General features: G+C 59.3%; 1 protein-coding gene across 2 annotated transcripts in view; it reads right to left on the reverse strand.

The window, feature by feature from the left end:
- Positions 1-1,569: 1,569 nt before the first annotated feature.
- The window catches only part of HSF1 (heat shock transcription factor 1), a 36,458-nt gene continuing 13,613 nt past the window's right edge, over positions 1,570-24,414 (reverse strand). The window contains exons 5-14 of one of the 2 annotated variants that reach the window (XM_061440905.1): positions 18,378-18,453; positions 17,607-17,668; positions 16,744-16,840; positions 13,467-13,603; positions 10,299-10,356; positions 10,132-10,217; positions 6,215-6,320; positions 4,497-4,562; positions 3,110-3,179; positions 1,570-1,772 (exon numbers count right to left, since the gene is read on the reverse strand). In XM_061440905.1, coding sequence (XP_061296889.1) covers positions 1,570-1,772; positions 3,110-3,179; positions 4,497-4,562; positions 6,215-6,320; positions 10,132-10,217; positions 10,299-10,356; positions 13,467-13,603; positions 16,744-16,840; positions 17,607-17,668; positions 18,378-18,453 — 961 coding nt within the window. Of the gene's footprint in view, positions 1,773-3,109; positions 3,180-4,496; positions 4,563-6,214; positions 6,321-10,131; positions 10,357-13,466; positions 13,604-16,743; positions 16,841-17,606; positions 17,669-18,377; positions 18,454-24,414 lie in introns of both variants that reach the window. The other variant, XM_061440904.1, reaches the window with a different exon arrangement.

The following is a 24,414-nucleotide window of genomic DNA, read 5'->3' on the forward strand; positions in this document are numbered from 1 at the left end:
AGCTCTTTATATCCAGGTACAGGGCGAGGCCGCTCCGGCGCCAGCCCCACAGAGTCCGTGCTCGCGGCGGCACCGCGGCATTCCCGAGGCCGGGAACAGAACCCGAGCGGAGCCTTGGGCTGGGCCAGACGGGATCCAGCGCTGCTCCTTCCGGCCGCCACCCGCATCGCCGGGGGGCAGGAGACGGGAATGGGGGGGACGGGACCCCTTTCCTTAGGGAAAGCTCAGGATCCCTTAGGGAAAGCTCAGCATCCCTTAAGGAAAGCTCAGGATCCCTTAAGGAAAGCTCAGGATCCCTTAGGGAAAGCTCAGGATCCCTTTCCTTAAGGAAAGCTCAGGATCCCTTAAGGAAAGCTCAGGATCCCTTAGGGAAAGCTCAGGATCCCTTAGGGAAAGCTCAGGATCCCTTAGGGAAAGCTCAGGATCCCTTAAGGAAAGCTCAGGATCCCTTAGGGAAAGCTCAGCATCCCTTAGGGAAAGCTCAGGATCCCTTAGGGAAAGCTCAGGATCCCTTAGGGAAAGCTCAGCATCCCTTAGGGAAAGCTCAGGATCCCTTAAGGAAAGCTCAGGATCCCTTAGGGAAAGCTCAGGATCCCTTAAGGAAAGCTCAGGATCCCTTAGGGAAAGCTCAGGATCCCCTTTCCCAAGGGAAAGCTCAGGATCCCTTAAGGAAAGCTCAGGATCCCTTTCCTTAAGGAAAGCTCAGGATCCCCATTCCCAAGGGAAAGCTCAGGATCCCTTTCCTTAAGGAAAGCTCAGGATCCCCATTCCCAAGGGAAAGCTCAGGATCCCTTAAGGAAAGCTCAGGATCCCTTAGGGAAAGCTCAGGATCCCTTTCCTTAAGGAAAGCTCAGGATCCCTTAGGGAAAGCTCAGGATCCCCATTCCCAAGGGAAAGCTCAGGATCCCTTAAGGAAAGCTCAGGATCCCCATTCCCAAGGGAAAGCTCAGGATCCCTTTCCTTAAGGAAAGCTCAACATCCCTTAGGGAAAGCTCAGGATCCCTTAAGGAAAGCTCAGCATCCCTTAGGGAAAGCTCAGGATCCCCTTTCCTTAAGGAAAGCTCAGCATCCCTTTCCTTAGGGAAAGCTCAGGATCCCTTTCCTTAAGGAAAGCTCAGGATCCCCATTCCCAAGGGAAAGCTCAGGATCCCTTAGGGAAAGCTCAGGATCCCTTTCCTTAAGGAAAGCTCAGCATCCCTTAGGGAAAGCTCAGGATCCCTTTCCTTAGGGAAACCTCAGGATCCCTTGGGGAAAGCTCAGGATCCCTTAAGGAAAGCTCAGGATCCCTTAGGGAAAGCTCAGGACCCCCATTCCCAAGGGAAAGCTCCCCCATTCCTCACTCTCCCCCCCCCCAGCAGCCTCCCCCCGGCCGCATCCCGTTCCCCCCCCTTTCCACAGGCGCATCCCATGGGATGCTGCTGTCCGGCCGCCGCTGCGGGGTGTGGGGGGGGGGGAGATGTGCAGGGTCCAAAGCCGGTTCCGAGCCCTTCCCGGTGCCAGGATGAGGCCCCGCAGGCCGGGGCTGTGCAAAGCAAGGCCTGGGATTCCCTTTGGGGCCGAGGCGATTCCCTAGGAGACAGCGGGGTCCTTGGGCTTGGCCTCGGGCCCGGCCAGCAGGGAGAGGGCGGGATCCTCCGGGTACCCCTCGCCATCCGGGCCATAGGGACCCTCGCCCAGCTCGAAGAAGATGGGAAGGTCCCCGGAGCCCACGTCCACGGCGCTGGAATCCACCAGGAAAAGGGGCTGGGCGGTGTAGTGCACGAGCTGCTTCCCTATGGAGAGAGGGGAAGGATGGGATGGAGCATCCCGAAGGACTTCCTTCATCCCGCACCAGCATCCTCAGGGGAACCATGGGATGGAGCATCCTGAAGGACTTCCTTCATCCCGCACCAGCATCCTCAAGGGGAAGGATGGGATGGAGCATCCCAAAGGACTCCCTTCATCCCGCACCAGCATCCTCAGGGGAAGGATGGGATGGAGCATCCTGAAGGACTTCCTTCATCCCGCACCAGCATCCTCAAGGGGAAGGATGGGATGGAGCATCCCAAAGGACTCCCTTCATCCCGCACCAGCATCCTCAGGGGAAGGATGGGATGGAGCATCCCGAAGGACTTCCTTCATCCCGCACCAGCATCCTCAGGGGAACCATGGGATGGAGCATCCCGAAGGACTCCCTTCATCCCGCACCAGCATCCTTGGGGGAAGGATGGGATGGAGCATCCCGAAGGACTTCCTTCATCCCGCACCAGCATCCTTGGGGGAAGGATGGGATGGAGCATCCCGAAGGACTCCCTTCATCCCGCACCAGCATCCTCAAGGGGAAGGATGGGATGGAGCATCCCGAAGGACTCCCTTCATCCCACACCAGCATCCTTGGGGGAAGGATGGGATGGAGCATCCCGAAGGACTCCCTTCATCCCACACCAGCATCCTCAGGGGAAGGATGGGATGGAGCATCCCGAAGGACCCCCTTCATCCCGCACCAGCATCCTCAGGGGGAAGAAGTCCCAGGATCCCATCAATTCTTCCCACCCCATCAACTCTTCCCTCTTCCTCCTCCCATCCCATCGACTCTTCCCTCTTCCTCCTCCTCCCTTCCCATCAACTCTTCCCTCTTCCTCCTCCTCCCATCCCATCAACTCTTCCCTCTTCCTCCTCGTCCCATCCCATCAACTCTTCCCTCTTCCTCCTCCCATCCCATCGACTCTTCCCTCTTCCTCCTCCTCCCTTCCCATCAACTCTTCCCTCTTCCTCCTCCTCCATCCCATCAACTCTTCCCTCTTCCTCCTCCTCCCATCCCATCAACTCTTCCCTCTTCCTCCTCCTCCCTTCCCATCAACTCTTCCCTCTTCCTCCTCATCCCATCCCATCAACTCTCCCCTCTTCCTCCTCCTCCCATCCCATCAACTCTTCCCTCTTCCTCCTCCTCCCATCCCATCAACTCTTCCCTCTTCCTCCTCCTCCCACCCCTCCCTCCCTTGTCCCAGCCCCTCTCCAGGCTCCCTGCAGGACCCTTCAGGCTCTGGAGCTGCTCTCCTCCAGGCTTCATCCTGCTCCATCCCATCATCCCCACCGCAATTCCCACTGGACCCCGGGATGCTGCCGGTACCTGCGTCCGCTGCGCCGGCCTCGCTCTCCGTGGGTTTCTGCTGTTCCTGGGATGAAAGGAGATCCTGGATCTGTGGGGCAAGAGTGGGGATCTCAGCGCCCAGCCATGGACCCCAGGCACGCTCAGCACCCCCAGGTGTGCTCCGAGGAGATGCTGAGGTCCTCAGAGGTTGTGGGGAGCCCCGAGGGATGGGGATGCTCCTGCTCCCGGCGTGCTTCCATGGATCCCCTCAGGGAACCCTGGAATGCCTTGGGATGGAGGGAGCTTAAAGCTGGGGGTGCTCTCAGCCCCTGTGTCCAACCTGGGATGGAGCACCCCAAACCTCTCCCTTCAACCCATGCCAGCGCCCCAGCACCCTCATGGGAAAGAACTCCCCAAGATCCCATCGACTCTTCCCTCTTCTTCCTCATCCCATCCCATCAACTCTTCCCTCTTCTTCCTCCGCCCATCCCATCAACTCTTCCCTCTTCCTCCTCATCCCATCCCATCAACTCTTCCCTCTTCTTCCTCCTCCCATCCCATCAACTCTTCCCTCTTCTTCCTCATCCCATCCCATCGACTCTTCCCTCTTCATCCTCCTTCCATCCCATCAACTCTTCCCTCTTCTTCCTCATCCCATCCCATCAACTCTTCCCTCTTCCTCCTCATCCCATCCCATCGACTCTTCCCTCTTCTTCCTCATCCCATCCCATCAACTCTTCCCTCTTCTTCCTCATCCCATCCCATCGACTCTTCCCTCTTCTTCCTCATCCCATCCCATCAACTCTTCCCTCTTCCTCCTCATCCCATCCCATCAACTCTTCCCTCTTCTTCCTCATCCCATCCCATCGACTCTTCCCTCTTCTTCCTCATCCCATCCCATCGACTCTTCCCTCTTCATCCTCATCCCATCCCATCGACTCTTCCCTCTTCCTCCTCCTCCCATCCCATCAACTCTTCCCTCTTCCTCCTCCTCCCATCCCATCCCTCGTCCCAAGCCCCTCTCCAGGCTCCCTGCAGCCCCCTCCGGCCTCCCCTTCCGCAGCAGAGGGGCAGCCATGGGGCCAGCCCCATCACCCCACAGATCACGGCCTGCTCCGGCTCTTGGGAGGAGCATCCTTGTCCGGCTGCTGATGCCCAAGGACCCAGCCCTATGGCTTCGGGAAGCCTCCCATCCGCATCCCTGCTCCATCCCATCACCCCCGGAGAACCTAAGCTCATCCACAGGCACCTTCCTGGGAAGTCCATGGAGCTCCCCGGAGCACTCAGCCCCCCCCCGGCACGGCAATGAGCTATGGGGCAGCCCCGGTGTCCGTGGGCCGGGCTCCATCCCGCATCTCCTCCCGCGCACCACGGGGGGTGCTGAGCAGCTCAGGACCCCTGTGCTGTCCCCCCCCCCGGTACTCACGCTGGCCAAGCTGCTGTCCAGGTCGGGCAGGTTCATGTCCGTGACCGTCATGGAAGGGCTGAAGAGCTGCCGAGAGGGAAGAGGGCTCAGGGCCGGGAGAGGAAGGAACCGCGGTGGGACAGGGACATGGCCGGCTGGAGCCAGCGTGGGGGGGAAGCAGGGGAGGGAGGACCCAGCCGGAGATCCGGTTGGAGATGTCCAACCCATCCATTGGAGATCCGGTTGGAGAGGTCCAACCCATCCATTGGAGATCCGGTTGGAGAGGTCCAACCCATCCATTGGAGATCCAGTTGGAGATGTCCAACTGATCCATTGGAGATGTCCAACCCATCCATTGGAGATCTGGTTGGAGAGGTCCAACCCATCCATTGGAGATCCGGTTGGAGAGGTCCAACCCATCCACTGGAGATCTGGTTGGAGAGGTCCAACCACAGTCCAGTTGGAGATCCAGTTGGAGATGTCCAACTGATGCAGTTGGAGATCCAGTTGGAGATGTCCAACCCATCCAGCTGGAGATGTCCAACCAATCCATTGGAGATCCAGTTGGAGATGTCCAACCCATCCAGTTGGAGATGTCCAACCAATCCATTGGAGATCCAGTTGGAGAGGTCCAACCCATCCACTGGAGATCTGGTTGGAGAGGTCCAACCACAGTCCAGTTGGAGATCCAGTTGGAGATGTCCAACTGATCCATTGGAGATGGCCAACCAATCCATTGGAGATCTGGTTAGAGATGGCCAACCAGTCCAGTTGGAGATCTGGCTGGAGAGGTCCAACCCATCCACTGGAGATATGGTTGGAGAGGTCCAACCACAGTCCAGTTGGAGATCTGATTGGAGATGTCCAACTGATCCATTGGAGATAGCCAATCAATCCATTGGAGATCCAGTTGGAGATGTCCAACTGATCCATTGGAGATGTCCAACCAATCCATTGGAGATCCAGTTGGAGATGTCCAACTGATCCATTGGAGATGGCCAACCAATCCATTGGAGATCCAGTTAGAGATGTCCAACCCATCCAGTTGGAGATGTCCAACCAATCCATTAGAGATCCAGTTGGAGATGTCCAACCAATCCATTGGAGATTCAGTTGGAGAGGTCCAACCAGTCCAGTTGGAGATGTCCAACTGATCCATTGGATATCCAGTTGGAGATGTCCAACCCATCCGGTTGGTGATGTCCAACCCATGCAGTTGGAGATGTCCAACCCATCCGGTTGGAGATGTCCAACCCATCCATTGGTGATGCCCAACCCATCTGGTTGGAGACGTCCAACCCATCCATTGGTGATGCCCAACCCATCTGGTTGGAGATGTCCAACCCATCCATTGGTGATGTCCAACCCATCCATTGGTGATGTCCAACCCATGCAGCTGGTGATGTCCAACCCATCCGGTTGGAGACGTCCAACCCATGCAGCTGGTGATGCCCAACCCATCTGGTTGGAGACGTCCAACCCATCCATTGGTGATGCCCAACCCATGCAGTTGGAGATGCCCAACCCATCCAGCTGGAGATGTCCAACCCATCCATTGGTGATGTCCAACCCATCCAGCTGGAGATGTCCAACCCATCCATTGGTGATGTCCAACCCATCCATTGGTGATGCCCAACCCATGCAGTTGGAGGTTTCCAACTGACCCAACTGGAGGAGCCCCTGGTCCCCGCGGGCCCGGACCGGAGGCGCTCTGGAGCTCCCGTGGGAGCAGGACTCACATCCAACAAGGCGCTCGTGTCCACGCTGAAGCCGTGCGTGCTCAGCATGGTCTGGAGGTTGTCCAGGTTGGAGTCGATGGTGTCCAGGTGGTCGTTGAGCTCATTCCTGGCCACAGGAGAGCGGGGCCGGGGGTCAGGGAGGAGGAGCCTTCCCCCCGGCCCCCAGCCCCAGCCCCTGCAGGCCTCCTCCCTCCCTCCATCTCCTCCGCAGGAGCCTTGGGACCCTTCCGCCCCGGAGCTCCATGGATGAGGAGCCCGAACGGATGAGACCCGGACGGCCTATGGGTTCCTATGGGTTCCTATGGGTTCCTATGGATCCCTATGGATTCCTTATGGATTCCCTATGGATTCCTATGGGTTCCTATGGGTTCCCTATGGATTCCTATGGGTTCCTATGGGTTCCTATGGATCCCTATGGATTCCTTATGGATTCCCTATGGATTCCTATGGGTTCCTATGGATCCCTATGGATTCCTTATGGATTCCCTATGGATTCCTATGGGTTCCTATGGGTTCCCTATGGATTCCTATGGGTTCCTATGGATTCCTATGGGTTCCTATGGATCCCTATGGATTCCCTATGGATCCCTATGGATTCCCTATGGATTCCTATGGATTCCTATGGGTTCCTATGGGTTCCTATGGATTCCTATGGATCCCTATGGGTTCCTATGGATTCCTTATGGATTCCTATGGATTCCCTATGGATTCCTTATGGATCCCTATGGATTCCCTATGGGTTCCTATCGATTCCTATGGATTCCTTATGGATTCCCTATGGATTCCTTATGGATCCCTATGGATTCCCTATGGGTTCCTATGGGTTCCTATGGATCCCTATGGATTCCCTATGGATTCCTATGGGTTCCTATGGATTCCTATGGATCCCTATGGATCCCTATGGGTTCCTATGGATTCCCTATGGATTCCTATGGGTTCCTACGGATCCCTATGGATTCCCTATGGATTCCTATGGGTTCCCTATGGATTCCTATGGATCCCTACGGATTCCCTATGGGTTCCTATGGATTCCCTATGGATCCCTATGGATCCCTATGGATTACCCCAGCTTTGGGTAAGCACCAAACCTCCTCCCCATCACCTCCTGGTTGTGGATCCAGGACAAAGGGAACAAACCCTCACCCCTAAAGCAACTTGGGGGGGGAAGTTCCACAGGGATCGCAGCTGGCCTGGAAACCCCTTCCCATCGGGATGGGCAACAGGGACACGTTTGTTCCTCAGGAGATGGGGCTTCCGGGAAGGATGGAGAGCACCAAAGCTGCTGCCATGATGTATCCGGGGGAGGGGGGATAACGCTTCCCACTGCATCCCAACCTGGCCATGGCCCTGCCTGGATGCAGGCAGCTCCCAAACATGTGGTGGGACACGAGGGAAGAGGCACCGTGGTCCCATGGGAATCACCGCCCACTTGAAGGGCAGGATGAGGCCAGCGGGGAAAGACATCCCATAAACCCTTGTGTGGCCCCGAAGCCAGCAGCTCGGGGGGCTGCTGCTCCCGTTCCCCAACCCAGGAAGAGCGTGGAAAGGCAATGGGAATGTGGTCCCCCCCTCCCCTTCCCGGCCAGCATCACCTCAAGGGATGGGAAGAGCTTCAGGTCCCGTTGGCCACAGCTGCCTTGAGCGGGCCAAGGAGGGAGGGAGCTCTGGATCCGTAGGGATGGGGGTCAGGGAAGGTCCCTGCTGTGCTCCCTTCCCCTTGGGATGCTGACCCCCGCCGTGCTCCCCAATGGAGCGAGGAAGAGGAAGGAGCAGGAGCTGGTCCCAAGCTCGGGGGAAAGGCCAACGGCTCCGGGTCATGGGAGCATGGAATGGGATGGGTTGGGATGCTGCAGACCCCGAGCAGTGCCAGCAATGGGGCAGCCCCCCGGGGCCCACCATGGGGAAGGAGCTCATCCCGGGCTCGCTCCTCACACCCATGGCCCCAGCCCCACACATGGAGCTAGCAAGGAAACCCTTCAGCTCACAGCCCCCTTGGCTCCTGGCAAGGGCCCCCTGAGGCTCCTCAATGGGGGGGTTTGGGTCCCCCCGCTCAGGTATTCCCATCACAAAGAGCCCCTTTCATCCCCGGAGCCGGCGCTCCTCAAAGGCTGCTGCTCCCATGGGGCACAAAGGAGACCTTGTGATGGGGTGGGAGGCTCACAAAGAGGCCATGCAAGCCCTCATGGAGGGGGGGTTTGGGGCTCCCCTTCTCTGATGAAGCAGGGAAGCACCGGAGCGTGGTACCCGGTGATGGAGAGCCAGGGAGGCTGGGCTGATGCCAACCTCATGTTTAACCAGGCCAAGGGCAAGGTCCTATAGCTGGGGGGTTGGGGGAGCCATCCCAGGGCCCAGCTCCAGGTTGGGAACAGAAGAGATCCAGAGCAGCCCAAGGAGGTGCTGGTCCATGAGGAAATGAACAGGAGAAGGGTTCAGTGGGAGCTTGAGCCCAGAAAGCATCCGTATCCTGGGCTGCATCCGAAGGAGAGGGACCAGCAGGGCCAAGGAGGTGATCCTGCCCCTCTGCTCTGCTCGGGGACACCTCACCTGGAGCACTGGGTGCAGTGCTGGGGTCCTCAGGACGTGGGGCTGGTGGAACAAGGCCAGAGGAGGCCACGAGGATGCTCAGGGGTGGGAGCAGCTCCTGTATGGAGCCAGGCTGAGAACGTTGGGGCTGTTGAGGTTGGAGAAGAGGAGCTGGGGGAGACCTCAGAGCAGCTTCCAGTGTGTGAAGGGGGCTATAGGGATGCTGGGGAGGGACTCTTCATTAGGGACTGCAGGGACAGGGCAAGGGGTAACGGGTTCAAACTGAAACAGGGGAAGTTTAGATTGGATCTAAGGAGGAAATTCTTTCCTGTGAGGGTGGTGAGGCACTGGAATGGGTTGCCCAGGGAGGTTGGGAATGCTCCATCCCTGGCGGTGTCCAAGGCCAGGCTGGACAGAGCCTTGGGTGCCATGGTTTAGGGTGAGGTGTCCCTGCCCGTGGCACGGGGTTGGAACTGGCTGAGCTTCAGGTCCTTTCCAACCCAAACTGTTCCATGGTTCTATGCACTGGGAGCACTTCCCGCCCCCCCCCCCCCCCCCCCCCACATCCCAGGGAAGCAGGAAACCCCTGGGAATTCCAAGGGAATTCCAGGTCTGGTGTCCCAGGATCCGGGCACGGGGCTCCTGTGGCTCCCACAGGGAGCAAGGGATGCTTGGGGAGCTCCGAGCTCACTGAGGCCTCATTCCCTAGCAGGGAGCTGGGACCATGGGAGGGGTTCTCCTCCAGCTCCAACCCCTGCCAGGGCAGGGACCCCTTCCCCTGGAGCAGGGTGCTCCGAGCCCCTGGGTCCAACCTCCCAAAGAGCAGTTGGGATCCCAAGCTCCCTCCCATGGGAATGTGGAGGGCAGCTGGGATGGGCAATGCAGAGGCCAGGGAGGGACAGGGCACGCTCGGGGCAGTGATTCCAAGGCACCTCCACCTGAGCCCCATTGAGCTGAGCCGTGGGTCAGAGGAGGGGGTTCTGCCCCTCTGCTGTGGGGGGACCCCACTGGGACACTGAGGGCAGCCCTGGAGGATGCTGCGAGGGCTGGAGCAGCTCTGCCCTGGAGCCAGGCTGGGAGCAGAGAAGGGGAGAGCTGAGAGCAGCTCCAGGGCCTGAAGGGGCTGCGGGGAGCCTTGGGACAAGGGAGGCAGGGATGGGAGGAGGAGGAAGAGGGAAGAGTTGATGGGAGCTTGGGGAGTTCTTCCCCATGGAAGGGGTTGAAGGGAGAGGTTTGGGATGCTCCATCCCTGGCAGTGCCCAAGGGCAGCTTGGACACAGGGGCTCGGAGCACCCTGCTCCAGGGGAAGGGGATGGGCTTGGAGCTGGAGGAGCCTCAGCCCTGGGGCCTGGCCTGGTCCATACCCCCCACCCCCGGGCCCCACAGGCACTCACTTGTCGAGGCAGGCGACGCTGAGGCACTTGGGCTGCGGCTGCGTGGGGCTGGCGCTGGCGGCAGCCGCGGCGCTGGGCTCGGGCTCCTGCAGGAAGGAGTCGATGAAGGTGGAGGGGAAGAGCGGGGTCTCCAGGGCAGGAGGCTGCCCGGGGCTGGCCTCCTCTACCTGGGGGCTGCGGCTGGGGCTGGGGGGCTCCTCCTTGATCCGCACCACGGGGCTGCTCCTGCAACACAGGGGTAACGGTGAGCAAGGGAAGCCTCATGGAGCTATAGAACATCCCCTAACCCCCCCCAGGAACCAGCTGTGAAGGAGCATCCCTGCTCTGAGCCTGAGCCCATGCAGCATCATCACCAAGGGTGCCAGGACATCGTCAGCACCAAGGGTGCCAGGACATCGTCAGCACCAAGGGAGGTACCAGGACATCATCACCACCAAGGGTGGGTACCAGGACATCATCACCACCAAGGGTGGGTACCAGGACATCATCACCACCAAGGGTACCAGGACATCATCACCACCAAGGTAGGTACCAGGACATCATCACCACCAAGGGTACCAGGACATCATCACCAACAAGGGTACCAGGACATCATCACCAACAAGGGTACCAGGACATCATCACCACCAAGGTAGGTATCAGGACATCATCACCACCAAGGGTACCAGGACATCATCACCACCAAGGTAGGTACCAAGACATCATCACCACCAAGGGTATCAGGACATCATCACCAACAAGGGTACCAGGACATCATCACCAACAAGGGTACCAGGACATCATCACCACCAAGGTAGGTACCAGGACATCATCACCACCAAGGGTACCAGGACATCATCACCACCAAGGGTACCAGGACATCATCACCATCAAGGGTACCAGGACATCATCACCACCAAGGTAGGTACCAGGACATCATCACCACCAAGGGTACCAGGACATCATCACCAACAAGGGTACCAGGACATCATCACCACCAAGGGTACCAGGACATCATCACCACCAAGGTAGGTACCAGGACATCATCACCACCAAGGGTACCAGGACATCATCACCATCAAGGGTACCAGGACATCATCACCACCAAGGGTACCAGGACATCATCACCACCAAGGGTATCAGGACATCATCACCAACAAGGGTGCCAGGACATCATCACCAACAAGGGTACCAGGACATCATCACCATCAAGGGTACCAGGACATCATCACCACCAAGGTAGGTACCAGGACATCATCACCACCAAGGGTACCAGGACATCATCACCACCAAGGGTACCAGGACATCATCACCATCAAGGGTATCAGGACATCATCACCACCAAGGGTACCAGGACATCATCACCACCAAGGTAGGTACCAGGACATCATCACCACCAAGGGTACCAGGACATCATCACCACCAAGGGTACCAGGACATCATCACCATCAAGGGTACCAGGACATCATCACCACCAAGGGTACCAGGACATCATCACCACCAAGGGTACCAGGACATCATCACCATCAAGGGTACCAGGACATCATCACCAACAAGGGTACCAGGACATCGTCACCACCAAGGGTGCCAGGACATCATCACCACCAAGGTAGGTACCAGGACATCATCACCACCAAGGGTACCAGGACATCATCACCACCAAGGGTGCCAGGACATCATCACCAACAAGGGTACCAGGACATCATCACCACCAAGGGTGCCAGGACATCATCACCAACAAGGGTACCAGGACATCATCACCACCAAGGGTGCCAGGACATCATCACCACCAAGGTAGGTACCAGGACATCATCACCATCAAGGGTACCAGGACATCATCACCACCAAGGGCATCAGGACATCATCACCATCAGGGGTATCAGGACATCATCACCAACAAGGGTACCAGGACATCATCACCACCAAGGGTACCAGGACATCATCACCACCAAGGGTGCCAGGACATCATCACCACCAAGGGTACCAGGACATCATCACCACCAAGGGTGCCAGGACATCATCACCACCAAGGTAGGTACCAGGACATCATCACCATCAAGGGTACCAGGACATCATCACCACCAAGGGTACCAGGACATCATCACCACCAAGGGTACCAGGACATCATCACCACCAAGGGTGCCAGGACATCATCACCACCAAGGGTACCAGGACATCATCACCAACAAGGGTACCAGGACATCATCACCACCAAGGGTGCCAGGACATCATCACCACCAAGGGTACCAGGACATCATCACCATCAAGGGTACCAGGACATCATCACCAACAAGGGTATCAAGACATCATCACCATCAAGGGTATCAGGACATCATCACCACCAAGGGTACCAGGACATCATCACCATCAAGGGTACCAGGACATCATCACCATCAAGGGTATCAGGACATCATCACCACCAAGGGTACCAGGACATCATCACCATCAAGGGTACCAGGACATCATCACCATCAAGGGTATCAGGACATCATCACCACCAAGGGTATCAGGACATCATCACCACCAAGGGTGCCAGGACATCATCACCACCAAGGGTGGGTATGAGTGACCACATGGGCTATGTTGGGGTGAGTGTTCCTGGCACGGCAGGCAGTAAATGGCTTCTGTGGGTGATTCAGCCCCACAGGGGAAGGGCCAATGCCAGGAACAAGCCAGAAAGAGGAGGCAAAAAGGAGCTGGGAGACCCCAGGGAGCCTGGAGAGGGGCTTGGGACAAGGGAGGCAGGGATGGGATGAAGGCAATGGCTTTAACCTGACAGAGGGGAGATGGGGATGAGCTCCTGGGGAAGGATCAGAGAACCATGGGATCAGCTGCGTTGGAAAAGCCCTTTAAGCTCACCCAGTCCAACCATTCCCAGCCCTGCCAAGGCCATCGCTGCCCCATGGCACTGAGGGGGTGTGAGCACTCGCAGGGCCGGTGCCTGCAGCCCTGCCCCGGGCAGCCTCTTCCAATGCCTGAGCACCCTCTGGGGCAGGAATTGTTCCTCAGCTCCATCTAACCCTGCCCTGGGGCAGCTTGAGGCCGGTTCCTCTTGTCCCATCCCTTGCTCCTTGGGAGCAGAGCCCAGCCCCTCCTGGCTCCATCCTCCTGGCAGGCACTTGGAGGGAGCCATCAGGTCCCCCCTGAGCCTTCTCCACACTAAACCCCCCAGGTCCCATCCCACCCATCCCATCCCATCCATCCCATCCCATCCCATCCCATCCCATCCCATCCATCCCATCCCATCCATCCCATCCATCCCATCCCATCCCACCCCATCCCATCCCACCCCATCCCATCCATCCCATCCCACCCCATGCTCCCCGCAGCTCCCAAGCGATGGAAGAGGAAGGTACCTGCCGTCGAGGCTGCCGCTGGGGGATGCTGAGGGGCTGGACTGGGCGAGCTCGGTCACGTCGGAGATGATGGGACCGGAGTTGGCTGAAGAATCCGGGGAATAGAGGTTGGAGCCACTGTATGCTGGGGAAGAAGCCTGCAATGACAATCACAGCAGTCCCAGCGTGAAGCACCGGGCACAGACCGGGCACTGCCCCAGGCTGGGAGGTGGAGCAGGAGGAAGCACATCACAACAGCCCCAAACCCCATGGGAGAAGGCATCCAGGGGGCCAAGGGGATTCCAGGTTAAAGGATGCACCCTGGGAAAACAGGGGGGGGAAAGTAGGGAACATCATGGTCCATCCTTGAAGTGAGTGCGGGTCTCCCATTCCCTGCTGTGCTGGATTAAAGGAGCTTTGGGATCGCAGGGAGACCATGGGGCCCTCAGCTCCCTCCTTCTTGAATTCCTAAGGGATAACCCCAAGGGATTGCATCTCATGCACAGCAGGAACACGGGGGATGCTCTGCAGGCTCTGTGCTGCAGGGTGGAACATCCCGCTCTGCTCCTGCCCCACCAGTGGCAGCGGAATTCCTGCCTGGATAAACCAGGGAGCACCGGTGGGAGCCACTCCAGACACAGCTCTGGGTGGTGGCTTTTGGGACACCAATGGCTTCTGCGTGTCCAAGGGTGGATTCGGGAGCACAGAAAGGGGAACCAGGAGGTGGCAGGAGCTGCATGGATGTGATGGCAGGAGCTGCATGGATGTGATGGCAGGAGCTGTATGGATGTGAGGGCAGGAGCTGTATGGATGTGGTGGCAGGAGCTGTATGGATGTGATGGCAGGAGCTGGAGGGATGTGATGGCAGGAGCTGTATGGATGTGATGGCAGGAGCTGTATGGATGTGATGGCAGGAGCTGGAGGGATGTGATGGCAGGAGCTGCATGGATGTGATGGCAGGAGCTGTATGGATGTGGTGGCAGGAGCTGCATGGATGTGATGGCAGGAGCTGTATGGATGTGATGGCAGGAGCTGCATGGATGTGATGGCATCAGGGATGTGATGGCAGGAGCTGCATGGATGTGATGGCATCAGGGATGTGATGGCAGGAGCTGCATGGATGTGATGGCAGGAGCTGCATGGATGTGATGGCAGGAGCTGCATGGATGTGAGGGCAGGAGCTGCATGGATGTGAGGGCAGGAGCTGCATGGATGTGATGGCATCACGGATGTGATGGCAGGAGCTGCATGGATGTGATGGCAGGAGCTGTATGGATGTGATGGCAGGAGCTGTATGGATGTGAGGGCAGGAGCTGTATGGATGTGAGGGCAGGAGCTGTATGGATGTGAGGGCAGGAGCTGTATGGATGTGAGGGCAGGAGCTGTATGGATGTGAGGGCAGGAGCTGTATGGGTGTGATGGCATCAGGGATGGGATGGCAGGAGCTGGAGGGATGTGATGGCAGGAGCTGCATGGAGGCAGTGCCAGGAGCTGGAGGGATGTGATGGCAGGAGCTGCATGGAGGCAGTGCCAGGAGCTGCAGGGATGTGGTGCCAGGAGCTGCATGGATGTGGTGGCAGGAGCTGCATGGATGTGATGGCAGGAGCTGCATGGAGGCAGTGCCAGGAGCTGCAGGGCTGTGGTGCCAGGAGCTGCAAGGATGTGGTGGCAGGTGCTGCATGGAGGCAGTGCCAGGAGCTGCAGGGATGTGGTGGCAGGAGCTGCATGGAGGCAGTGCCAGGAGCTGCAGGGATGTGGTGGCAGGAGCTGCAGGGATGTGGTGGCAGGTGCTGCATGGAGGCAGTGCCAGGAGCTGTAGGGATGTGATGGCAGGAGCTGCATGGAGGCAGTGCCAGGAGCTGCAGGGATGTGATGGCAGGAGCTGCATGGAGGCAGTGACAGGAGCTGCAGGGATGTGGTGGCAGGAGCTGCATGGAGGCAGTGCCAGGAGCTGCAGGGATGTGATGGCAGGAGCTGCATGGAGGCAGTGCCAGGAGCTGCAGGGATGTGATGGCAGGAGCTGCAGGGATGTGATGGCAGGAGCTGCATGGAGGCAGTGCCAGGAGCTGCATGGAGGCAGTGCCAGGAGCTGCATGGAGGCAGTGCCAGGAGCTGCAGGGATGTGATGGCAGGAGCTGCATGGAGGCAGTGCCAGGAGCTGCATGGAGGCAGTGCCAGGAGCTGCATGGAGGCAGTGCCAGGAGCTGCAGGGATGTGATGGCAGGAGCTGGAATCAGGCAGCCTCAGCAGGAGCGAGCCGGAGCACCTGCTCTTCCCATCCCTGGGACAATGCAGCAGGAGCTGGAATTGCTCCCGGGGCGGCTGCGGATGCAGTTGAGGATCAAAGGCCCTTTGAAGGAAGAGATCAGAGGAGGGGAACACAGAGCTCCCAGCCAGGGTGGTCCGAGGGCAGCGGGGAGCCAGGAGAGCCCTCATCCCTCCAAGGGCTCCGGCTGCTGCCCACAGCCGGCCAGGGAACGGCCTGGATCCACCTGCGTGGCTCCTCAGGGCACGCACGGACATGGACCAGGTCCAAGAGAGCCTCTAAAATGGGACCAAGGCCACCACAGGGCGGGATGTGGGGGGCTGAAGTGAGGGGAGCAGGAGGGACCAGCGCCCAGCGCCTCCCTCCTCCCCATCAGCTCCAAGCGATGGGGATGCTGCAGGGCACGGGATGAGGCTTCGCAGACCTTGTGGTACCCAGAGGACACAGCCCTGGGCTCCCTGGGGGGCAGTTTGGGGCACCCAAAGCATCGTGTGGTGTCCCAGCAGGGTTTAGGGGGAGCCTGGTGAGGGCTCGGGGCCTGTGTGAAGGGGTTTGTGCCTCAAGAGGATGGGAGGGCCCAGACTTGTGGGATCACGGGATGGGTTGGGATGAAGGGAGCTGAAAGCTCCTCCAGCTCCAACCACAGGCAGGGACCCCTTCCCCTGGAGCAGGGTGCTCCGAGCCCGTGTCCAACCTGGCCTTGAGCACTGCCAGCAATGGGGCAGCCCCAGCTCCCATGGGCAGCCCTCAGCATCCATTGGGAAGGATGCTCCGGAGCATCCATCTCCAGAGATGCGGGAAGAGCCGAGAGCAGCTCCAGAGCCTGAAGGGGCTGCAGGGAACCCGGAGAGGGGCTTGGGGCAAGGGATGGAAGGGATGGGATGAGGGGAATGGCTCCAACGGCTCTTGGGCAGCAGCAATTCCCATGAGGATGGGGGGGGGAAGCCTGGCATGGGTCGAAGGGCTTGATCCGCGGGTCCCTCCCCATGGATCCCTGGGTCCGTGGCCCCCCTGCAGGGGCAGGGTACTCACTGTGTACGGGGAGGAGCCGTGGACGTGCTCCAGGGAATACTGGCGGCTGTACTTCGGCATGGAATGTGCTGAGCTGCCGTCGTTGAGCATCAGGGGGCTGCAAAGACATCGCCAAGGCCCGGGCTCACCGCGCCGCCGGGGCACGGCTCCTGCACCCACCTAAGGTGGGACACAGGGCACGGGAGGCATGGAGCGGGTCAGGATGAGGCCGTCCCATGGAGGAGCAGGATGAGCCCCTGGCTGAGCTGTGCAATTCAATGGAGCACCAATGGGAAAGGCGCTGGCAGCACCATCCAGCCCCACGGGACGCAGGGGATGAGGAACGGGCACAGGAGCTGCCACTTCCCACATGGACGAGGGGAGAAACATCATGGAATGAGGCTGGGAATGACCTTCGAAGCTCATCCAGTCCAACCATTCCCAGCCCTACCAAGGCCACCACTGTGCCAGGGCACTGAGGGCCTCGTCTCCATGGGATGGAGGCAGGGATGGGGCAACCCCATCTTCCTGCTCCGGTGCCTCACCCAAGGAGCCCATCTCATGGGATGGATGGGATGGGATGGGGTGAGCAGGACCTGCTCAGCTCAGTGGATTTGAGGTGAGGGACAACAGGAGAACCACCCCTAACCACGAGGAGAGCAAAGGAATTGTGCTACTGGGATAAACCCACGTCACTGGGATCGGCTCCAAGCAAATGAAGCCGGGGCTGCCCTTAACCTCTGAGGGCATTGGGATGGTGATGAGCAAGGGGCAACCCAACCACAGCAGGTCCGGGGCTGCTCTGGATGCTCCAATGCTGCCCCTTTAGGGTAACACCAGAAGTAAGAGGGAATCTCCCTGGGGAGCTGGACCGTCACACTTACATCTTCCTCTTCACTCCGAGGATGCGGTTGGATTGAACCAAGGAGATCAGGAACTGGATGAGCTGTGGGGAGGAGAAAGGGCAACAGCCTGTGATGGGGGGCACAGAACTGGGGCAGGAAATGCTCTGGGACCGTTTGCAGAGCTGAGCTGGGCATGGGGAGTGCACAAAGGTGGGTGCTGCCAGCCAAATCCAGCCTTTTCCCACTCCTGGCAAAGGGAAGGCTCAAAATGATGCTTTAAACTGGATTAATGCCACTGCATCCCATTGATGCTGAGCTGGGCACGGGGAGTGCACAAAGGTGGGTGCTGCCAGCCCAAATCCAGCCTTTTCCCACTCCTGGCAAGGGGAAGGTTCAAAATGATGCTTTAAACTGGATTAATGCCACTGCATCCCATTGATGCTGTGCTGGGCATGGGGAGTGCATAAAGGTGGGTGCTGCCAGCCCAAATCCAGCCTTTTCCCACTGCATTCCCATCATCTGCTGGCAAAGGGAAGGCTCAAAATGAGGCTTTAAACAGGATTAATGCCACCCCATCCCATTGATGCTGAGCTGGGCACGGGGGACATGGGGAGTGCATAAAGGTGGGTGCTGCCAGCCCAAATCCAGCCTTTTCCCACTGCATTCCCATCACCTCCTGGCGAGGGGAAGGAAACACAGCGCTCAAAGTGATTCTGAAAGAGGATTAAGGCCGTGGCATCCCATTGAGGCACCCCTCACCCCCTCCCCACCACCAGAGGGTCCCGATCCATGGGGAAAAGCGGGATTTACCTTATTGACCACCTTCTGCTGCTGAGCGTGCTTCTGCCTCAGGCTGGCCACCTCCCTCCACAGCGCCTCGTTCTCACTGCAAGGGAAGCAGCAGGCACCTGAGAACCCCAGCAGGGATGCGGGCACTTCCCAGCTCCAGCATCATTCCCAGTCTCCACGCTCGGGAAGGCTTCCTTGCCATCGATTCCCACACGGGTAAGGGGATGGAGCCCAGCTCCAAAGCCACCCCATGGCCCTGTGGGGTGATCCCTGACCTGGCTCGTGTGCTCCCGGTGTGGTTCCATACATCCTCTCTCCTGTATCATGGATTCATGGGATGGGTTGGGATGAAGGGAGCTTCAAGCTGCTCCAGCTCCAACCATGGGCAGGGACCCCTTCCACTGGAGCAGGGTGCTCCGAGCCCCTGTGTCCAAGCTGCCAGGGATGGAGCATCCTGAAGCTCTCCATTCCACCCACCCCAGTGTCCCAGCACCCTCATGGGGAAGAACTCCATCCCGATATCCAAGCTAAATCCCCTCTGTTTCACTGTGAACCCATCACTTCACCCCACAGGCTCTAATGCAGTATTAAACCCATCAAGGGCCACCAGTGGGAGGTGCCCATGGAACTGGAGCAGCCTTAAGGTCCCTTCCAAACACAAACCATTCCATGGATCCGTGATTATCCGGATGGAGCAGCGCCGGGTACGGGGTTGGGGGGGGAACCAGGACCAGGTAGCACTTGGCTGGCCCCACAGCCCCACAGCCTCTGCTCCGAAGGGACAAGTCCCTGCTGCAGCTCATCCCCAGCTCCGGGATGATCCCAGAGGAGCAGCCGCTGATGAGGGGCAGGTGCAGAGCCGGGTCCTGGGATCATGGCAACGCTTCGGAGCTCCCTTTAATCACCCCCCATAGCCAATGGCTCCTCACCCACCACAAACCAGTATAAAGGGGCTGGGGCTGCTCCCGGCCCAGTTTAACCCAGTGGGAGCTGGTGTCCAGCTGCTCCCATCCCGCTGCCTAATGAGCAGTGACCACGTCGGCCCCGGCTCAGGTGGGACGGAGCAGCCGGGCCAGCTCCGTTCCCATTCCCATTCCCACCCTTGGGAATGCTGCAGCTCTGCTCCACGGGCTCGGATGTCCCGGAGCCGTGGTCAGCTGGCGAGGGCTGCGGAGAGCCGGGATAATTTCCATGCATCCCAAAATCCCTGCTGGGGCCCGCAGCCTCCGCGCGTGTAATTGGCAGCTGGTGCATGGTGGAGCGGAGCTGCTTGCAGCTGCAGCCCCCGACACGAGGCAGCCCTTTAGGAATGCCTTGGGAATGCTGCGGGAGCACCGAGGGCTCCTTGGCTGGCAGCTCCGCTCCCTCCCCACCTCGCAGTGGGGCACGGGATGGGGGGGAACGCTTGTTTGGTTGGATGTATCCGCAAGCGGGAGCCTGGTTCAGGAAGGATTCCTGATGGGGATGCTGCGAGGGCTGGAGCAGCTCTGCCCTGGAGCCAGGCTGGGAGAAGAGAAGGGGAGAGCTGAGAGCAGCTCCAGGGCCTGAAGGGGCTGCAGGGAGCCTTGGGACAAGGGAGGCAGGGATGGGAGGAGGAGGAAGAGGGAAGAGTTGATGGGAGCTTGGGGAGTTCTTCCCCATGGCAGGGGTTGAAGGGAGAGGTTTGGGATGCTCCATCCCTGGCAGTGCTCAAGGGCAGCTTGGACACAGGGCTCGGAGCACCCTGCTCCAGGGGAAGGGGATGGAATTCATCCCAACCCATCCCCGTGCTCTACCTGATGACACACGTCCGAGCTGTGCCAGCTGCAGGGTGGCACAAACAATGGGTCACGGTCGTCACACTGGGAATCATGGAATAGCCAGGGATGGGAAGGAGCAAAGGAAGCCAGCTCCTGGGGGTTAGCAGCGTGGCCCCGAGGAGGGCAGGAGCTCACCCCCTCCCCATGGCAGAGCAGCAGCTGGGACGGAGCCATCCATCTCCAGCCAAGCGTGGCTTCCCCCCTCCCCTGCAGTGCGGGGAGCAGGGATGCTCCCACCTCCTTCCCGGGAATGGGGAGGCTGGTTGTGAGCAGCACACACGCTGCTCCCCTCCCAGCACCGTGATGGATGAGCACCGCCTGCCTGAGGGAGATAAGGGATGCCTGGCACCAGCTCTCCCCCCCCCACCTTTTCCAGCCAAGAACCACCTGGATCAAACTGGGAGCACTGGGATGAGTGGGGGGGGGGGCAAAGCATGGGTGTAAATGGGGGCACCACAGGGGATCCTGCCCCTCTGCTGTGGGAAGGGGAGAGCTGAGAGCAGCTCCAGAGCCTGAGGGGAACCCGGAGAGGGACGAAGGATGCAGGGATGGGCCAAGGGGAATGGCTTTAACCTGCCCGAGGGGAGGCTGAGCTGAGCTCTGAGGCAGGAGCTCTTCCCTGGGAGGGTGCTGAGGTGCTGGCACAGGGTGCCCAGAGGAGCTGGGGCTGCCCCATCCCTGGCAGTGCTCAAGGGCAGGATTGGGACTGCTCAAGCTGCAACCTCCCCTTTAGGTCTTAACCCAGAGAGCTTCTGCCCCTGGGTCGGGGGTACTGATGGTGATGGAGAGGGCCAAGAGCTTCCCTTGGGTACCAGGGAGCAGGAAGATGCTGGTGCTTGGCAAAGCACCATCAGGCCCCCGCTTGCACTTGGTTACGGCACCGAGCCCTTGGCAGAGCAAAAGTGGGGGGGAACAAGATCCGAGAGGGAAAACTCACCGGGAATAACGGGATCATTGAGTGGTTTGGCTGAACTCAACACAGAACAGTTCGGGTTGGAAAGGACCCTGAGCTCACGGAGGTCCAAGCCCCCAGAGGATGTCCTGGTATCTCAGACAAGAGCACACTGGAAAGGAACTTGGGTTGGTTTGGATAACATTTGCTCTCCTGTCCAAGCACTTCTTGCTCCAGGCTCTTGATTCCCTACTTGCACCCAGTCAAATTCCCTGTGGCTTTTGGCACTGGCACAGGGTGCCCAGAGAAGCTGTGGCTGCCCCATCCCTGGCAGTGCTCAAGGCCAGGTTGGACACAGGGGCTGGGAGAGGAAAAGGGGTTGGGGGCGGATGAGACTCGGGTCCTCTCCATCCCAAACGCTTCCATGTGACCCTGGAAGCACCCAGGACAACAGGAAGCGGCTCCTGGGGACGGGGACGCCGGTGACAGGGAAGGGAATGGCTCCACAAAGCACGGCTCAAAGGACAAAGGGGAAGGAACAGGCAGCAACTGTTCCCTGTGCCTCCTGCTCCGAGGCCGGAGCCATCAGCTGCCAGAGCCCCCCAAACAAAGGGATGCGTTCTCCAGCCGCGGCATCATTAGGATGCGGAGCCCGGCTCCTGCATCCCAGGAGCCAGCGGGTGCAGCACACAAAGAGGCAGAGCTCTACTGAGGACCATCAGGGTCGAGCATCCCCTGGAGCTCGGGAAGCCCCAGCAGCAGGGACACAGCCCTGCCGGGCCCTTCGCCATCAGAGCACCGTGGAATGAGCCGGGATGGAAGGGAAGGGCAAGCGTTTGGGTCCAAGCCCCTCCTGGCAGGAGCAGAGCTGGAGGATGAGCAGCTTCCATTCAACACCTTGTAATTGTAGAGGCCTCACTGCACACCTCAGTAATTCCTGGGTTGAATCCCGACTCTTTCCTGCAGTGCCTGTAAATGATCCCTTTCAGAACCCCAGACTGGGTTGGGTTGGAAAGGAGCTTAAAGCTCATCCGCTCCCAACCCCTGCCAAGGGACCCTGTGCCACCAGAGCAGGGTGCTCCGAGCTCCATCCAACCTGGCCTCGGGCACTGCCAGGGATGGGGCAGCCCCAGCTCCTCTGGGCACCCCATGCCAGCGCCCCAGCAGCCTCCCAGGGAAGCAGATTCCCAAGAGCTCATCCCAGTCTCCCCAGTTCGCTGCTCCCCAAGTCAATGGAAGGATGCTGACAGGGAAGGGGCCTCCCCCCTCCTGCCCTGGGTAGGGTTTGAGGCTCAGCCCCACAGAACCCCTCTTCCCAGAGCCCTCTGAGGAGCCAAGCAGTGCAGATGAGGCCTCAACAGGGCAGGACCATGCAAGAGTGATGCAGGCATGGACCACAGGCTCTGCAGGGATGTAAATCACTGCATCCCAACTGCCCCATCCAGGGCTGATCCCTGCATGGACCACAGGCACTGCAGGGATGTAAATCACTGCATCCCAACTGCCCCATGCAAGGGTGATGCAGGCATGGACCACAGGCACTGCAGGGATGTAAATCACTGCATCCCAACTGCCCCATCCAGGGCTGATCCCTGCATGGACCACAGGCTCTGCAGGGATGTAAATCACTGCATCCCAACTGCCCCATGCAGGGGTGATCCCTGCATGGACCACAGGCACTGCAGGGATGTAAATCACTGCATCCCAACTGCCCCATCCAGGGCTGATCCCTGCATGGACCACAGGCTCTGCAGGGATGTAAATCACTGCATCCCAACTGCCCCATCCAGGGCTGATCCCTGCATGGACCACAGGCTCTGACAGGGATGTAAATCACTGCATCCCAACTGCCCCATCCAGGGCTGATCCCTGCATGGACCACAGGCACTGCAGGGATGTAAATCACTGCATCCCAACTGCCCCATCCAGGGGTGATCCCTGCATGGACCACAGGCTCTGAGAGGGATGTAAATCACTGCATCCCAACTGCCCCATCCAGGGCTGATCCCTGCATGGACCACAGGCACTGCAGGGATGTAAATCACTGCATCCCAACTGCCCCATCCAGGGCTGATCCCTGCATGGACCACAGGCTCTGCAGGGATGTAAATCACTGCATCCCAACTGCCCCATCCAGGGCTGATCCCTGCATGGACCACAGGCTCTGCAGGGATGTAAATCACTGCATCCCAACTGCCCCATCCAGGGCTGATTCAGGCATGGACCACAGGCACTGCAGGGATGTAAATCACTGCATCCCAACTGCCCCATCCAGGGCTGATCCCTGCATGGACCACAGGCTCTGACAGGGATTTAAATCACTGCATCCCAGCTGCCCCATCCAGGGGTGATCCCTGCATGGACCACAGGCTCTGCAGGGATGTAAATCACTGCATCCCAGCTGCCCCATCCAGGGCTGATCCCTGCATGGACCACAGGCCATGGGATGAGCCTGAAGCTGCTCCGTCCTCAGAGCCACATCCACACCTGCAGGAGCCCTCTCCTGAAGGGCAATGGGAGCGATTTCATTGCCCAGGGAATCCTGGGATGGGTTGGGATGAAGGGAGCTTAAAGCTCCTCCAGCTCCAACCCCTTCCCCTGGAGCAGGGTGCTCCAAGCCCCTGGGTCCAACCTGGCCTCGAGCACTGCCAGGGATGGGGCAGCCCCAGCTTCTCCCTTCAAACCCATCCCAGTGTCCAGTCAACCCCAGCAGGAAGAACTTCCCAAGACCCCATCTCCATCCCTTCCTTCCAGCTTAAAGCCCGGCTCCTGCAGCACACGGGGAGCCGGGACAATGGAAACCCTCAGCACGGATTCAGGCTGCTGGAGGAGCCCACTCCAGGCACAGACATTCCACGCTCCCGGAATCCCACCCCGAGCATTCCCATCTATTTTAGGAGGGAATTGAGCCCCAGAGCCAGACCATTTGTTATTTCCAGATGGGAAGCAGTGAACTGAGAAGCACAACCCCCCCCTTGAACCTGCCTGATGGAGGCTGTGGGGAGCAGCACCGCAATCAATCCCGATCCCGCTGCTTCCAGTGGGAACAGGCAGTTAATGACAGCGGGAGAGCAGGGAGAAGGGGCAGCACAAGGCAGATGCTGCCCCATGGCCCAGAGGGAAAAGGCTCTTTCCGTGCTCCGACATCAGGTGGCAGTGGCACGGGATGAGGCCCCCGAGGACAGGATTCCAGGGGCAGCGGAGCGTGGAGCATGGAGCATGGAGCACGACTGCCTCCAGGAGAGCGTGCTGGGAACGGGCCTGGCCCGCTCAGCATCAGCATCATCAGTCCCAGTGCTCAGAGCCGAGGATCCCATCCGGTCCCATCTCCCCATGGGAAGCACCCGAGCTGCCCAGAGCGGCACAA

This window comes from Pezoporus flaviventris, unplaced genomic scaffold (assembly GCF_033815535.1).
Source record: "Pezoporus flaviventris isolate CSIRO_AGI_PZ_B2104156 unplaced genomic scaffold, CSIRO_AGI_Pfla_v1 ptg000181l, whole genome shotgun sequence".
NCBI classification, from domain to species: domain Eukaryota; kingdom Metazoa; phylum Chordata; class Aves; order Psittaciformes; family Psittacidae; genus Pezoporus; species Pezoporus flaviventris.